This window comes from Cyprinodon tularosa, unplaced genomic scaffold, assembly GCF_016077235.1.
Source record: "Cyprinodon tularosa strain WSP-4 unplaced genomic scaffold, ASM1607723v1 ctg451, whole genome shotgun sequence".
NCBI lineage: Eukaryota > Metazoa > Chordata > Actinopteri > Cyprinodontiformes > Cyprinodontidae > Cyprinodon > Cyprinodon tularosa.
In genome coordinates, this window is record NW_024039176.1 from 69,000 (window position 1) to 86,157 (window position 17,158).

At 37.8% G+C, this 17,158-nt stretch overlaps 1 protein-coding gene across 2 annotated transcripts in view; it reads right to left on the reverse strand.

Annotated features, from left to right (window-relative positions):
- Window positions 1-17,158, reverse strand: part of LOC119793410 (protein disulfide-isomerase TMX3-like) — a 68,520-nt gene that overhangs the window by 42,291 nt on the left and 9,071 nt on the right. For both annotated transcript variants that reach the window (XM_038300624.1, XM_038300623.1), the window contains 4 exons: window positions 11,347-11,427; window positions 10,804-10,903; window positions 10,539-10,616; window positions 8,691-8,757 (listed from right to left, as the gene is read on the reverse strand). In XM_038300624.1, the coding sequence (XP_038156552.1) occupies window positions 8,691-8,757; window positions 10,539-10,616; window positions 10,804-10,903; window positions 11,347-11,427 (326 nt within the window). The remainder of the gene's footprint in view (window positions 1-8,690; window positions 8,758-10,538; window positions 10,617-10,803; window positions 10,904-11,346; window positions 11,428-17,158) is intronic.

Below are 17,158 nucleotides of genomic sequence, written 5' to 3' on the forward strand. Positions count from 1 at the left end.
TGAGCTCTGCTAGGGACATGCTTGTATACAATCACAGATTAGTGAGCTAAGAATCAAAACTGCCATATAACAAAAGCAGAGCTGTATGTTTTGTCATTCTCAGTGTACTGAGAAGCTTATTTCTCTCATATGCTGTCCAAAAAATGAAAGAGAGGTTTAATATCCCATTGAGATCTGGCAGAAAAAGAATTTACCAGGACTGATAGAGAATGTAGAGGGTGATATATGTTAGGACCAGTAAGTTGGATTAAAGGTTTTACTCATGCCAGCTGTCGTTAATACTGAATTTAGAGGAGAAAACAAGGATTTTATTTCTTTTAACAGTAAAAGTAGAGCAATGGGAAATTATAGCAATGTTTGTTATAAGGACTGACTCCTTCTCATTTTTAGCAACATAAACTAAAGCGAAGGTAAAATGTCACCAGTGTTTACCTCTATTTCAGCATGTTGGTCTTGTTCTCATCATCAGACAGGAAAACACTGCCTGTTTATGGCTCATCCAAACAACGCCACCGTGTTATCACTTATTTTTGAGCTTTTATGGCTAGCTGTTGAGCCTCTACTTTAAATGAACATAATCAGCACATGCAAACGAGCTCTGTTTGACAGCAGGCACATTTATGAACATTTCCCTAAAAGGTGCAGTATGATCAAACCATTTACCGCTTATGCAGATTAAAGGAAAGCCTCACATAGAACAAGGACTGAAAACAGGGTTTATACAGGAACTCTTATTTAATGCTTTTTAATGCTCTTAGAAATAATTTTAATGACATCAACAAGTACTCATGACTCTCATATACACACGGCAAAATCTTTTGTCATATATACCGTTGACAGGCTGCAGCCATGTTCTGAATTCCTCGTTTTCCAGCCAGTTTTGTGGAAATTTCCCCTTTCTCTAGCCTCTTCTCTGCCTCGAGCTTCTTTCCCGAACATACAGCTTTACGATCAACTGGAAGCAGTTACGTGCAAATATATCGCAATATATCTGACTAAATTGTTTTTATAAACTTTTTTTTTTAATAAGGCATTTTAAATGCCACGATAATCACATTTAATGAGTGTTAATGCTAATTATGGCCTTAATTTAAAAAATAATAATTTAATGACTTTTAATGATTTTTAATGACCTGCAGAAACCCTGGAAAAACATCATTCATAAATCGTCTCCATGTGGAAATTAAAGACTTTTGCAAACTAAAATTTCACAAGCAAAGCTCGAGGAACACGGATTATTCCTGCTCCAATCCCTGTTTTTTTTTTTTTTATAATCTCTCCCACAATCTGTACAGAGGGTCCTCCTACAGACCCCCAGCATCCCCAGATCAAGTATTGATTAATGCTAGAGTGCAAGAAAATTCCCCCAGTATAAACAAGCAAGGCAGCATTTGCTGCTCTATTAAGAATAAGGAAGATCTCTGTCTTACATCATTCATTTTCGCAACTCCTGAGCTCCTTCCATAAGTGAACTATTTAGTAAAATGTTTGATTGATTGTCTATGTCAAAGTCTGCATACGTATAAAATGTGTCTGATTTCATGCAAACCTCTGTGGGGATGTACCTGGCTGGATTACCTTCCGATTCAGAGATTTTACTTTGTATGTTTGCCGTAGCGGATGTGTGTCACTTTGCCAACATCTCTTTCTTCCTGTCTGATTCCTGACTAACTGCTCTGTAGTGAAATACGCAGGCAAAGCTGCAGAGAAGCGCAAGAGGTCTGCTTGGCAAAGCTCACATAACTGTATTCCAAACATTATGGACCTCAGACAGATGTTTTGGGCTCATAGTCATTTCAGGGTATGATGAAATTGTTAAATATTTCTACTGCTGGAAAGCTTTACATAGATAACTTTTATTATCGTTTTGTATACATGGAGTGTAAACAAAACGATATGCATATGGAAGATGGAAAATTAAAGGCAAATTTAAGGAAACAGTCTGGAGGGACATGCAAGAAAATAAAAAAAGGGCTGTAAAGTTTAACAAGTTAAATTATTCCCTATTTCTACAATGATGCAAACCTGCAAAGTCCTGAAAACATAAGTCAAATCTTCAGTTTAGAGGCTCTGGGAATATACATGACATATTAGTTAAAGAAACAGTGAGAAAAGCAGCTTAGACCCTTTAAGGGTGTTTTTTTTCCTTTCGCCCAACAAAAATACCATGCCGGACAGTGTCTTCATCCGCAGACAATTAATGATCCACACTAGAGAGAGCCTGAAGCCCAGCAAAAGCTTAGAACTGCACAGCAGCACGACACTGAGAGTTTAGTTGTTAAATATGCATGAGGCTTTGTGCTGGCCGATATTTTAATGGCGTTCTTCAAAAGCGGGACGCTGCTGTTTGGGGAAGCATGTTGCAACAGCAATCAAAGCTAAAAAACAACGCTGTGTCAAATATCATGTTGCTTAAAGTGAGGGCTGGTTTTTGGACAGTGTGCCTCTGCTCAGTGGAAGCGCTTCTTTCAAACGAGACAGACCTGCACGGTAAAAAGCAACAAGGGTGCAGCAGTGAATTACTAATAAGCGCTGTGCATCTGAACCAAGTCCAAACTAGAACATATATATACATATATATATATATATATATATATACATAAATATACACTCACCGGCCACTTTATTAGGTACACCTGTCCGACTACTCGTTAACACTTAATTTCTAAGCAGCCAATCACATGGCGGCAACTCAGTGCATTAAGGCATGTAGACATGGTCAAGACAATCTCCTGCAGTTCAAACCGAGCATCAGTATGGGGAAGAAAGGTGATTTGAGTGACTTTGAACGTGGCATGATTGTTGGTGCCAGAGGAGCTGGTCTGAGTATTTCAGAAACTGCTGATCTACTGGGATTTTCACGCACAACCATCTCTAGGGTTTACAGAGAATGGTCCGAAAAAGAAAAAACATCCAGTGAGCGGCAGTTCTGTGGGCGGAAATGCCTTGTTGATGCCAGAGGTCAGAGGAAATTGGCCAGACTGGTCCGAGCTGATAGAAGGGCAACAGTGACTCAAATAACCACCCGTTACAACCAAGGTGGGCAGAAGAGCATCTCTGAACGCACAGTACGTGGAACTTTGAGGCAGATGGGCTACAGCAGCAGAAGACCACAACGGGTGCCACTCCTTTCAGCTAAGAACAGGAAACTGAGGCTACAATTTGCACAAGCTCATCGAAATTGGACAATAGAAGATTGGAAAAACGTTGCCTGGTCTGATGAGTCTCGATTTCTGCTGCGACATTCGGATGGTAGGGTCAGAATTTGGCGTCTACAACATGAAAGCATGGATCCATCCTGCCTTGTATCAACGGTTCAGGCTGGTGGTGGTGGTGTCATGGTGTGGGGAATATTTTCTTGGCACTCTTTGGGCCCCTTGGTACCAATTGAGCATCGTTGCAACGCCACAGCCTACCTGAGTATTGTTGCTGACCATGTCCATCCCTTTATGATCACAATGTACCCAACTTCTGATGGCTACTTTCAGCAGGATAATGCGCCATGTCATAAAGCTGGAATCATCTCAGACTGGTTTCTTGAACATGACAATGAGTTCACTCTACTCAAATGGCCTCCACAGTCACCAGATCTCAATCCAATGGAGAATCTTTGGGATGTGGTGGAACAGGAGATTCGCATCATGGATGTGCAGCCGACAAATCTGCAGCAAATGTGTGATGCCATCATGTCAATATGGACCAAACTCTCTGAGGAATGCTTCCAGCACCTTGTTGAATCTATGCCACCAAGAATTGAGGCAGTTCTGAAGGCCAAAGGGGGTCCAACCCGTTACTAGCATGGGGTACCTAATAAAGTGGCCGGGGAGTGTATATATATATACACACATATATGTATATATATATATATATATATATATATATATATATATATATATATATATATATATATATATATATATATATATACATACATATACATATATGCAAATACATATACATATAACTGGCCAGGGAAGATGATGGAATAACCTGGGCAGGGCCAGCATCTGAAGGCAGAATATGAAAAACAATGCAGCTTATAACAACAGGAACATAAAAGCTATGTGGAACAACACTAGGGCTGTCAAAAATATTGATACTCAAATGCTTAAACTGGATAAAATACTAATTTGACATATGGTATCGATACTAATTATGGGTGTTTGCATGTTTTTGCTGTTGGTATTTTTAGATTTCTAGATTGTTGCACATAAAAACAACCTAAAAATATTGTGAAATTGCGTTATATTTTTGTTTGTACTCTTATTTGACTAACCTCATCTCTGATTGTTGAGATTGAAAAAGGTTTGCCTTTCACATTTATTCCTTTAGTCATTAGCCATTTTTTGCAAAGTATCAAATTGGGGTGTGGGGGCAGAAAAAAAAGAAGAAAAAAAATCAGATTTGGTGATATATCATGTTTTTCGGCTGCTGATATAATATCGATCTTTTAGTTCCTAGTATTGATTTTGAAATAAATTAATAAAAAAAAAATATATATATATATATTATTATTATTTTTTTTTTTTTTTTTGCCCAAAACAATGAGGGAACATGGGCTACCTTTGCACCACCACTCTGGTAGATGAGGCTGTGGACCCCTTTTGCTGTGCAGCGGAGCGCCATATCTGTAGTTGAGGCAGTCACAGTGGAAGACATGGGCTGACTCAAACCTCAAACATGATGGATAAAAAAAAACTAAACGATCAATATCTTTTTCTGAATGTATTCAGCACTTGCTTTTATAATTATGCATTTAATTTTGATAGCTGGGAAAAACATTGCATTATATAGTTATTTGCAATATGGTGATAATACCGTATTGTTACCCAAGTATTAAAAATGATATCTGGTAGCCAATACTTTCCTGGGTATCACAGTCAAATTGAGTTTGAAAGATTAGTATTGTGACGACCCTAAACACCAGTTTATACAACATTTCATACCCTTTGCATTTCTGCATGTTTTAAAACAGCAACTCTAACCTTTCTCTTAATATTGTCAAATCCTGACCTTTTTAAACAGACCAACCATTTTTTGTCAATTCTTTACAAAGATACTCAGCAAGTCAGATTTGACATAACCTTCAGACTTTAACTTTTAAAAGCTATCATCTTTTTTTATCCACTTTACATTCAGAAACCACCTCCTGTATGTTTCTTAGATAAAATCACAAAACATTCCATTAAAATTATCATATTGGGTTTTTTGCGGCCACATTCTGAAAATGCCATCGCCTGAACTGTACCTGGGCTGCTATGCAAATGTGTCACGGAAGTTCAGCCGACTAACATTTGATAAGACGCTTTCTGACGGAACATGATGCAAAGTGAGGGATGCAAAAAAAAAAAAAAAACACAACACCTCAGGTAATTTAGGATCATTGGTTCACTTATGCAGCCTCAAGTCAGAGGAAACAAGTCTGAGGGATTAAGTACAGCAGGCAGAAACAGATGCTGGTGATCTGCAGAAACTAAATTGCTTAAAGAGGAATTTCTCTCTGCTGACACTGAGTGGGTCTGGTTGCTTAACAACCTGAAGTTGATTTTTGATAAGGATGATTTTCTTTCTTAAATTAAAGTCATTTTGTCGTCTCGTGTGGCTGCTCCATCTTTCACAGGTTTTATGTGCCGTATCCATGGCGATGCCATGCTCTTGCATCCTCTCCATCAGCGTCCTGGAGGACTCTGCTGAGTGTGGAGTTTTTGTTGTCCACGTCTACTGCGGCGAGCCTCTGCTGCTGCAGTTCTGGAGCACCAAGGCCATGTTCTCTAACGGCCAGGTGGAGCAAATGGGTGCGAGCTACAAGACGCCGACGCAGATGGATTTTCTGCTGCAAGTCGTGCGCCGTGTACCCAACCTTCCCAACAGCCACTACTGGGGGCCGTTCGTTTTGGAGCTGTGCCTAGATGCCCTGCATTTCCGCTTCCAGCTCCCAGCTCAGGTTAAATGTGGTGTTGATGTACAACGCGTCATGAAACAATACGGTAAACTAACACTGCTGCGAAGAGACGCTTAATCTGAGGAGATCCTAACAACATTTTAGAACAATCATTTAGTTTGGGACTTGTTGATACCTTCAGCTTGGAAAATCGGCCAGTGTTATACACATCTATCCATTTTTTATTTATTTCTATAGTTAAAGAAATTGCTTAAGATGCACAAGAGCCAACACAATGGTATTTCCAACTGAAAATGCAATTCTTTCTATCCTTTCATCTTAAGGGGGTCTCTCATTATGACTTTTCATTTTTTTTATCTCATTAAGTTAACATAAATGATGCATAGCTTAGTATTAACACACGATCATGGAAATTCCTCTAAAACATGCATTTAGCTGACAGAGCAATCCATTTAGAACAGTAATTATACTAAAATTGTATTTAAAAAAATATACAAATATTTTTCATTTAAGACAAAAAAAATCTTTATATGTCAAAATGCCCTATCCAGAACTCAAGTTTCTATGGTTTACCAGGTTTAATTCTGTAAAAACTCTTATTTTAAGTAACCTTTTACTATCAGATTATTAATTCGATGAATCGAAAGAAATTAGCAAAGATTAAACGAATAGAAAAATAATAGTTTGTTGCAGCCCCAAACTAAATCTTAAATGATTTAAATAAAATATTTTTAATAGCAAATGTTTGAGAGCAGACTTTTTTAGGATGTTGAAATAGGTTCTTTTTTTATTTCAACATCAAAAGAAACATTTCTGCCAATCATTGAAGCTATTAATGATACCAATAATGATTTACTCAGAGTTGCATTCATATGGAAATTATTGGCTATACAGAGTAAAGCTATGTAAAAACATAGTGATGTTAAAAACCTGGAAATATTACTCTAATTTGTGCTTTATTGATTTAATGTGTTGTGTTTAAAGTTTACATTTTATACATTTGAGCATCCAATTTTCCGGAGGGGGGGGGGGGGGGGGGGGGGGGGATATATTCCAACTATATCATAAGTATAGTAAGCAAATCTATTACAAATTAAACAAAGGTTCATATGAATGTGTCGAGCTTGAAAGGCAGATTTTTAAACCAAAATATATTTTAAAATATGATGCATTTTCATCCTTTTTTGAAGAATTCCTGCTCCTTTAGAGATCCAGGCACGTTTTTTTAAAATGCTTTTCAGATTAGATTTCAATTTTAGGCTTTAAATTTGTGGAGTTTTTAAAAGTAAACCATGAGATTTGGTAAATAGTTTGCCAGAAGTCAGGCTTTGAAAAATGAAACCATAAAATAACAAACCGAGAGTATCGAGGGAGACTGCAAGTGAACAATCTGCAGGGACCATTTCAGGTTTGGTCTTTCACATACACTTAGCTGTCCCCTAAACACACTTTAAAATGTTGGATTACTGTCAGAGTTTGTGAAAACAACCTTTTAACTCCTGTCAGTGGTGTCTTCATTATATATCTCCATATAATCAGTTAATATGCTTAAAGTATGGAATGTGCCTGAATGTTAAATATGTCAAAGTTTTTCTCTGACTGATTGTATTGATTTAGAAATTAGAAAAGCTATTAAAATTGTTTATAATGTATAGGTTCTTATATAAAAACTGACTCTGGAATGTGTTGCACTATGATATGTAAAGATGTTTCATAAAACAAATAAATGTGTGAAAGCTGGATGTCATTGCTGATTTCTCTTATCAGCCACGTAGAGAAACACAGCCTATAGTTTCCATCCCTACCTGTTAGATCTTTCCAGACGACCAACCTAAATATCAATCCTGTAGCGTTTCCATTTCATGCTCTAATGTTCGTAAACTTTCCACAAGTTTATTTTCCCCTAATGCCTCAACCTGCTCAACATGACTCAGCAACTATTTCAAGTAAGTATGTTTATTTTTTTTTAAATCAGTTTGGACTCCAGTGTTATCGAAACTGAAAAGCCATTCAAAGATTGTAGCCTGACACCAATTCCTTCAAACACAGAACGACCTTCGGGTTAAACAGCAGCTGCATGCTGAGATTCCCTGTAGGCTAAGCCGAGAAACGGGACACGCCGAGAAACCCGTTTCATGTCTGGTTCACTGAAAGACGATGGGGGGAAAAAAGCCCCTGGAGCAGAGAAAGGTCTTCAATCCCTTTAATAAAGAGGCAGCTTTTCATTCCTTTATCCACTGCATATCACTGATTATTCTGGATGGATGGATGGATGGATGGATGGATGGATGGATGAATGGATGGATGGATGGATGGATGGATGGATGGATGGATGGATGGATGGATGGATGGATGGATGGATGGATGGATGGATGGATGGATGGATGGATGGACAGACTTCATAGGAAGCCTGTCTGAGAGGCATCTAAGCATTCAGTTCAGACTCTGTTGTTGCTACAGTGAAAGTTCAGTTCTCAGCTTTGTTTAACTGTACAGAGAGAACAAGCTCTATATGGCTTTCTTTTTCTGAAACTGTGGTCTCCAACGCCCACTCAGAACAGGCCAAGTACCGAGGCCTGCTATGCACGTCCGCCCAGAGACAAACCACAGCGACATCCCTGGCCTGACCGCATGGCTATAATAGAGGGCAGAGCCCGGGCTGGTTTATGATGAGCCGGGCACACCATAAGTCATTGCGGTGAGGAAAATGATAGAACAACAGCAGGAAAGAAAAGCAAAAGACAAGAGAGAACGTGTTACACAAAGAGCAGAGCAACAAGATACCCACCATCGTAAGTAAAATGAGATCCATCCTTGAAGACCACGACTGCCGGCAGCTCTGACAAAGACACAGACTGATGGAAAAATAGAGAAGCCCAGATTAGATCTTTTTTTTTTATCCAAGATCTCCTGAACATTATTATACTCCATTTTCGAGGTCAATTTAACACTATAAAGCAAAGATTATAATTGTTTTCAAAAGCTCACAAAAGAAACACTGTAAAAAACCCAATGCATGCTTTAAAACTGATCACTTATAGGTTACCTTTAAAGGGACAGTTTATAGTTTCTTTAGTGAGGATTCACTGTAAAACCGAAATAGGTAAAGGTTCTGGCAGAAATATATGTATATATTCCTAGAGATTTCTCATTTTGTTAGGTAGTAACCACGCGTTCCAATGCCTTTAATGTGGAGTTTTCTATTGTAAACAAACAGCAGTCGGTGCATTATGACTGCCTCCGGTTGTTATTCTGCAAAGGCTAAAAATAATAAGATTCATCTGACCTACCAAAGGGAAATAAACCCAAATATTCTTCAAAGCATTCAGGCTCTTATTTATAAAGAATATGTCCAATAGATGATGGTTACAGTTTAGAAATAATTTATTTAAAAGATGATGTTGCTTTTTTATATATACGGTGCAAATATTCAGTAATAAAAGATACTTGAATCATTGTGAAGTTGATTTGGCCTTTTCCACCAACCAAGTTTAAACAGCTGATCCTGAATGCAGCATGTATAGCTGTAGGAAACATAACCGATCATCAACAATCGGCTCAAACGCTGTATTTAGGCTCACTTGATGCTCATCAGCTCATTTTTCCACGATATCTGTGATGATTTCAGATCAATGTCTTCTTTTTCAGGTGAGCTCTGCTTAGGGCTAGCTCTGCTCAATTTGGTTATAGGGAGGAGTCATCTGTTTTTTTTGTTATTGTCATCTTTACAGGAATGTTTATTTCTCGTCTAGCTCCACTTGTAAATAATCTCCATGTGTTCAGGTATAAAACCAAACTGAATTCATTCAGCTGTGTACCAATCTAAAAGGCCTTTATCAGATATTCTCTCAACAACATGTCACCCGTTAGAGAAAAATATAGAAAATATCTAATTATTTCATCCTAATTAATAACTATGCACTACCTATTATTGTCTGATCGCATTCAAAACTAATAAAATACTCTATAGATATGTTGTGACAACATAAGAAAAGATTCAATAGGTAAGGGCCTTGTCACACCTTGACGATTTAGATCAGCGTGTGCCTGTTGGATAAGTGTGGGTATGCTGGAGCACGCCGACATACGGCAAGTACGTTGAGACGTATGACAGCGTATGCCATACGTGGGCCCTAAGTTACAGGTACAATAGTGTATTGGCAGTGTTTTGGTATAAAATGGGGTTCACAGGAGGAAACCATCAGTACTCCTCCAGACTTCATCCACATCATAGGGTGATTTTGGGCGGGCGGTAAACAGCAGCTAGGTTAATACCACAATCAAAGACATCTTTTTATGCAGACCGGCTTGCAAAATGATGCTTGCATCATTTCATGAGCATTACTATGCCGTGCATTATGCATAAGTTAGGCTGTCGTTGGACATAAGTTCTGGAATGATTATGGATACTTTATGTGTATGCTCAAAATTGAAAAAATACATAAAAGTTCAGCGTATGCCAGTATTTTAGGAGATTCTGGGATGTCTGACATACCCTGGCTAAATCGGCATGGTGTGAAAGGACCCCAAGAACCCTTTTAAAAAGATCTGTATAAGATATACGGTAAGTTTGCCAAGAATTAATAGATAATGGAGATGCAATGCACTGCATTGAACTGGGAAAAAAAAGATTTACCTCTGGCAAAGCTTCCTCTGAAGCCGAGAAGAAGTAAGTATAGACAATAAGTTCAGCAGCGACATCGTTGTACTTCTCCTGCAAACAGGTAGAAAGAAATGAGCTTTCCACTTGTTTATCTCACCGCCTTTCATTGTTTTTAGTTGCTATAAAAAGTGCAGCATAGGTGTGATTTTAATTTATTCAATCTATTTTTTTTACAGCACTGTCTGTTCTGAGAAAGCTTGGAACAAAAACCAAGTCTCATTTCATGGGTGGTGCTTACTTTAAGAAGAGAGTCTGCGCCGACGTACACAAAAAGAACGTTGTGCCGCTTAAACATGTGCTCAAACATCTGCTTGCTGGGAAGAGCCCGAACGGCTGGTCTGAAGGAAGAAAAACCCACACAGAATCATTCATTCTGATAGCTATTTAAATCAAATGAAGGCAGGGAAAACAAGCCCTTCCAGTAAAGTCGGGTTGTTGATTTCTATACTGATGGCACCACCTAGTGGAGGTTTACTACAAAAGAAAAAAAAAAACTGCTACCCCGCTCTAGTTGGGGCCAAGCTTTTGATCATCCCCTCTGTCATGGATTGAGCTTGATTTCCCCTGAAGGAGGAGAAAATCTGTCATCCTCGCTTTGTGCAGTGGCTTAAAGTGGAGCACCAGAGGCAGAAATCCACTGAGCTACTAAACAAGTGTGTTCTGTGTTGATAAGCAGCCTTGGACAGCTTTCAATGGAGCAGCATGTGGCACGTTGGAAATAAAAAGGAAGTTCTGCTAAGTTCTTAGCTTCATGTCACATTGTTTTTGGTCCAACACTCACCCCGCCACCCTGTTGGCAAACTCCACAATATCGTCTTTTGTTCTGGGTCCCTTGTAGCTGTAGGCAAGGTCGCCCTTTAACCTAGACAACACAGACATAAACCGTCACTTGCTGCTTTTACATTATTTATCAACTTGTTATGGTTAATAATAAAAATACTGATCTAATCTAAAGTAATACGTTTACATATAGATCCAGATAAAGCAGCATCAATTGTTATCTAAACCATTCCAGGTTCAACCTCTCAGATTTGTGATCCTATAAAAATAATAAAAGATTTAGATTTGTATTGCAGGCATTTCCACTCCAGGAAGTTTCTACATTTGATACCTGAGGGGAAAAAATAAACTAGAAGGAAACAATGAGAAATAAAAGCACACAGAGAGGGGTGGAAGAGAGGAAGAAAAAAAAAGACACCATGGGGGTAGGACAAAAGGAAGGGAAGATTGAAGGACACAAGGACGTGAAAGAAATTACACAAGAGGGAAATAAAAATGCAAGGTAGACAATAAGTTGATACACTGTGTCATTCTACTTGTCCTGCAAATAATAAAAAAATCTCCTTGTAGAAAATTAAATTTCTTGAAGACATTTTTTATTTTTTTTTAATCTTTGTCCTACTTCATTATTAAATACCATCCATTTTCAACAAATTAGAACATGTGTTCCGATGAGGCTTTTTTGTTTTATCCAAGTCAAGGTTTCCTTTAAACATAACCTCTAAACAGGCAGCAGGGCTTGATGTTAACCATTGCCCGATCTCCCGGGGCAAGTAGGTTTTATTGTTGGGAGAGTACAAATTTAAACACAAAAAAAATTATTTATAACTCAAAATTATTTTAAAATCACCGACATTCAATGAAATCGACCCAAAAGTGTTGCCGCTGCCATTTTTGTTGTTTTGTACACATTCTCGCGTGATTTGAAAAAGCCGGGTGATTTTCCGCCAGATGGCGTGATTTTTGTCCACCTAGCGGTAATTTTGATGTAGTGACCAAAACGACAAACGGCTGCATTTATTTTGTCAGGGAAAACTAATCCTGAGTCAGTTAAAAGTCAGGGAATTCTGAAATGATGTAAGACTGTGGAAACCCTGTGTAAAATAACTATGTATAATGATTCTCTAGAAAAGTCAAATTATATTAATAGTATTATCTTGCATAAACATACAGTAACTCTAAAATAAGTTATTCATTTGTGACATTGACTTCTGTCTTGTGATTTATCTTAAGTTTTTAACCTGTCAAGTTTTTATAGATTTTTAACATTAAAATTTATATTTTTCCAAGCACACAACAGTTTAAAGCAAAGTTTAGTTTGAAAAGAATGTACAGGAAGGATTGAAAAGCATGTTAACACGGTAATGTAGGCTTGGGTTCATTATCTGACAAATGCATATACACACCAGGAACCTGTAAACTTAAAAAATACTAAATTAATTAAAATGAATATTTGGAACTATATTTATCAAACATTATACTGGGCAAGTAAAAATTGTTTCTGGGCAAATGAAATGTGAAAGTCACTTGCCCGTTAAAAAACCTTAACATCAACCCCTGGGCAGCATTACACATTTCATGTTTCACTTGAAGAAATTTACTGCCTTAACCTCTCAAAACCCACCGTTTTAAAACTTTTACAAATAAAAACTCAAAATTCATGAAAATGACACTGGTAAAATGTTTACCAATGATGCTAGACATCATTGGAAAGCTTAGATTCTGCATAATTCATCCACCTAGTTCATTTTATGGACATAGCGAGCACCAAAGCACAATTAACACAGATATAGCAGCATGGCAAAATGTACCACGACAAAGAAGCAACAAGCAAGCATGTCTTAATTACTGCTGTTCAAAAAAAAGATTATTTTCGAGAATAAAAAAAATAACATTTAGACATGTTTGAGCTGATGCAGCTTGGGTGTTTTACTCACCCAATTTGCATGTATTTATTCAGAAACTAGAAGGTGTTAGCTTTCGATTATTGTATCACACATGTAATGTGGACTTTAAGTTCCTCAGTTATTTGCTGGTATGCAAAATAGGCGAGAATTTCCCAAAATGAGGTGGATATTAAGAGGTTAAAAGAAGTTCTTACAGTAAAGAGCATCCATCTGCTGTCAGGTAGACCTGGGATTGCTAAAATCTGGTAAGCTGCTGTTTTAAAAGCACTTTTCAAGTAGGGGGGGGGGACTATAGACTGCCAATAATGCTGCAACAGAGCAGCCTGACAATCTGCACCACCAGTAGGAGGCAAGACAGATTGCAACCGGCAACCTACCGCACAACAAACTCCTACTTTCTGTTTAGCTAGCAGCCCTCATGAGATTGCATTAAAGAAAAAAACACTACAATCCTAAAGCCCTCATGAGATTGCATTAAAGAAAAAAACACTACAATGGTTCAATCATTCCCACTATTTGTGGGGTTTTTTAATAAGGGATGTTCTTATTGAATCCGTAATGTTATATGTTCATATCTATTTGGGGATTTTATCTTAAAGTATAGATCTTTACTTATCTGTTTTAGATCCATAGAAACGTTATCATGTTGTTGTGCTTTGTTATGTATACAGTGATGAGTAAAAAGATCTGATTTAGCTTTAAACTTGTAAATAATGATTTATTCTCTATCACCCTTTGCATTAAGGCTTAAAATTATGTATTAGACAACTTCTAAGATTATCGATGGTTTAGGCAATAAAAGCTCTTAATCCAACTCAGGTTTTATACATGAGATTCAATAAAGAAAAAAACACCTGTCACACTCCCCCCCACTTCATAGAAGCCTTGCTGCATATTCATCAGCTGTCGATTAATGCTGTGACTCTCACTGCCAGTCGGATCCAAAAGGTGAAGGTTGGCTTTGAGAGACTCTGGAAGCAACTGGAATCTGATGAACTCATTAACATGTTGGTGTGATGATGCCAACCTCCCCTGCTGCTCGCAGCCATTAGGCCGGGCGCGAAGTCACCATCAATACTCTGAGATGTCGTGGCATTTCAGTAAAGCTCAGCTGGTATTCTGGGGCTTAATCTGTGTCAGAAAAGAACAGCCTACCTCTTCACACCCTGTTAACATCAACGCTATGACTCATGGGAAGAAACACAGCGGTCTAAGGGAAACCAGCTGTTTGACCGCATTTGGTATCCATACATCAGAGCCAAAAGATGAATAAATGACATAAAGTAACACCAAAATATCAGCTATCAAAGCTCAACCAAACAGTTTTAAAAGGCTCTGTTCTTTTGGTATCTTTTTTCACACTATAAAAAAAGAAAAAAACAACTTTATATTGCTTTTTTTTGTTATTATAAAGAAAAATGGCTCCATCTTCCCAGAAACTCCTTAGAGAGCCAGAAGGAGCAACTTGAGGCCAACAGACCAACAACAAGTTGTTTTTTCTTCTTCTCTTCCTGACTACCTGGTACACCTTTAAGGAGGATGACTGCAAGTTAATATGCAACCTAAATGTGGTTAATGTTGACGTCGCCATCTGCTGGCACAGCATGGGCATTAAAACAGAGACAATTGGAATCTCAACAAATAAATAGATGTTTTAATTTGTCTTTAACACAAAAAAAAAAAACGCATAAGTTACAAATGGCCAATAGGAGCAGTGTCTATCTGAGACACTTGTCATGTAATATTGTGAATATAGTGGAACAATATCTTATTGTCTCCAACATTTATATTACAACAAAAATCATCCTCTATATTAAACCCAATAAAAATACCATCTATATTTTATAATTAAAGATATAGCTGATAGTCCAACACTTCAAAACAGTCACAAATACGTATAAACCTTCTTAGTCGCCTTTTGAACAAACAACAAGTGTTGTTGTCTTCTATTTTAACTGTTACTGTTGCCTTCATCTCAACGCCTTCCTTCAACTTTAGCAACAACATGCTCCTCTAACCCATTCTGATGTTACCTGCAATCATTTAAAGAACCAGACTTTTTTGCTTTCTGACAATAAAATGCAGTTGGTAAAAATTTTTTTTTTTTTGTTGCTGTTTGTATTAAAAGAAAATCTATAAGTATGTATATTTTTTTCAATTCTCAGCAGTTTCGAAAAACAAAGCAGTCCAAAAGTATTCATTTTTTGATCAAAGTTAGCTTAGGCTAAATTATTTTACCGCCAAACCAAATTAAAACCAAATAACTTTCCTTCCTAATGAAGTTCTTATAAATGAAGGTGGTCGTGTCACGTTTTTCCAACAAGCAGAAAGCGTTGAGGTTTCATTAGCCCTCAGGGCCTAATGAGCTCAGGGCCAAACAACCTCTAAATCAAGTCTCCTTCTCTCATCAAGGGAGGCATCTTGCGCTCTGCAATGGCTGTTTCATCACTCTCTAGGTTTAATGTCATGAGTCCTGCCATGACCCTGAGGCAGTTTCCCAAATGAACCCGATGAAACCAAATGGGAAGCCCATTATGGCAGCGCTGCTGATAAATGGTCCCGCTTCAAACACATGGAATAGATCCATGATCATTTATTCGCATGTCATTGTGTGTTCTGCCTTTACACAGCTGCCCTCTACATAAATCCAGAGATTTGTCTCTAAACGTTCAAGGAAAACAGATGCTATCAGTGAAAATGGGGATCAGAAAATCTATGCAAATTTACTATTATAAAAAAACAAAGTCGGATTCTCAAAAAAATCTCTAAATAAAACTGAAAAATATAACCAAACCCTAAAGCTTCAGTTTATTGGACATATTGTACGGTTTCTCCCCACAGATAGATCAGTGTTTTTCAACCCTGGTCCTCAAAGCACACTGCCCCGCATGTTTTAGATGTTTCCCAGCTTTCACACACCAGTTATCAATTGATAGCAGATTATCAGGCTTTGCTGAACTGCAATCATCTGAATCAGGTTTTCTGAACCTCAGAAACATCCAAAACATGCAGAGCAGGGTGCCTTGAGGACCAGGATTGAAAAAAACACTGAGATAGATAACCAAGCCTAATGAAATTGGAGTTCAAAATGTGTGAATAGAGACTGTCAGTTAGTTGTGCCTAGAGGAGAACACAACAACACCTCCTTCCCTCCTGAATAGTTAGTTATCTTGGGGCATCCCCACAGGCGGAGCCTCAGGAGATGGGACAAACAGAGGCAACAGGATTCGAGCAGTGACACTGAAAAAGAAAAACATCATAGCTCCATTTTCCAAATACAAATAAAAAAGAACAACATGCACCAATCAGAGGTGATCAAAGTCAAACTAAACAGCTTTATTTAATAAGTCCATATAGATTTATCAGCACTAAGTATGAGCTATTTCACTATAAAGGCATTTAGATTTTATGTATTTCTGTAAGCTTAAGACCTTTTGATGAGAAAGCTTGACTTTACTCTGCTTTTATGAAGGTTTGCCCATTAGCCACCTGTTGCAGTGTGCAGCCACACAGCTGGCTGAAAGTAGCTGAAGGGATATTTAAAGTCTTTAAAGGGGAAAGAGGATTTTTCTCAGAAATTAAGTGTTCAGATTTGTCTAAAATGAATTAATTGATGGATGGTATTCTTGCACTTTTTAAACTCTGATGGTGGGGCCAACAAAACATTAGCCAATCCACTTTGCCTACTCTTGAAAGTGGATTGGCTAAATGTTTGTCAAATACTTTGCGTACGTGCCGCCATGATGTTTTTACGTGGGCTCCAAACATAACTCATAAGCTGTTTAGCTAGCAGTCCGCCATTACGCCAAAGCACGAACAAGCACTCCTACACTTGTTTACCGTTGTGGCTTTTTTTTCCTGCTATTTGTTCACTCTTTTGTGTAAACTAGAGCATCAATGATCTAG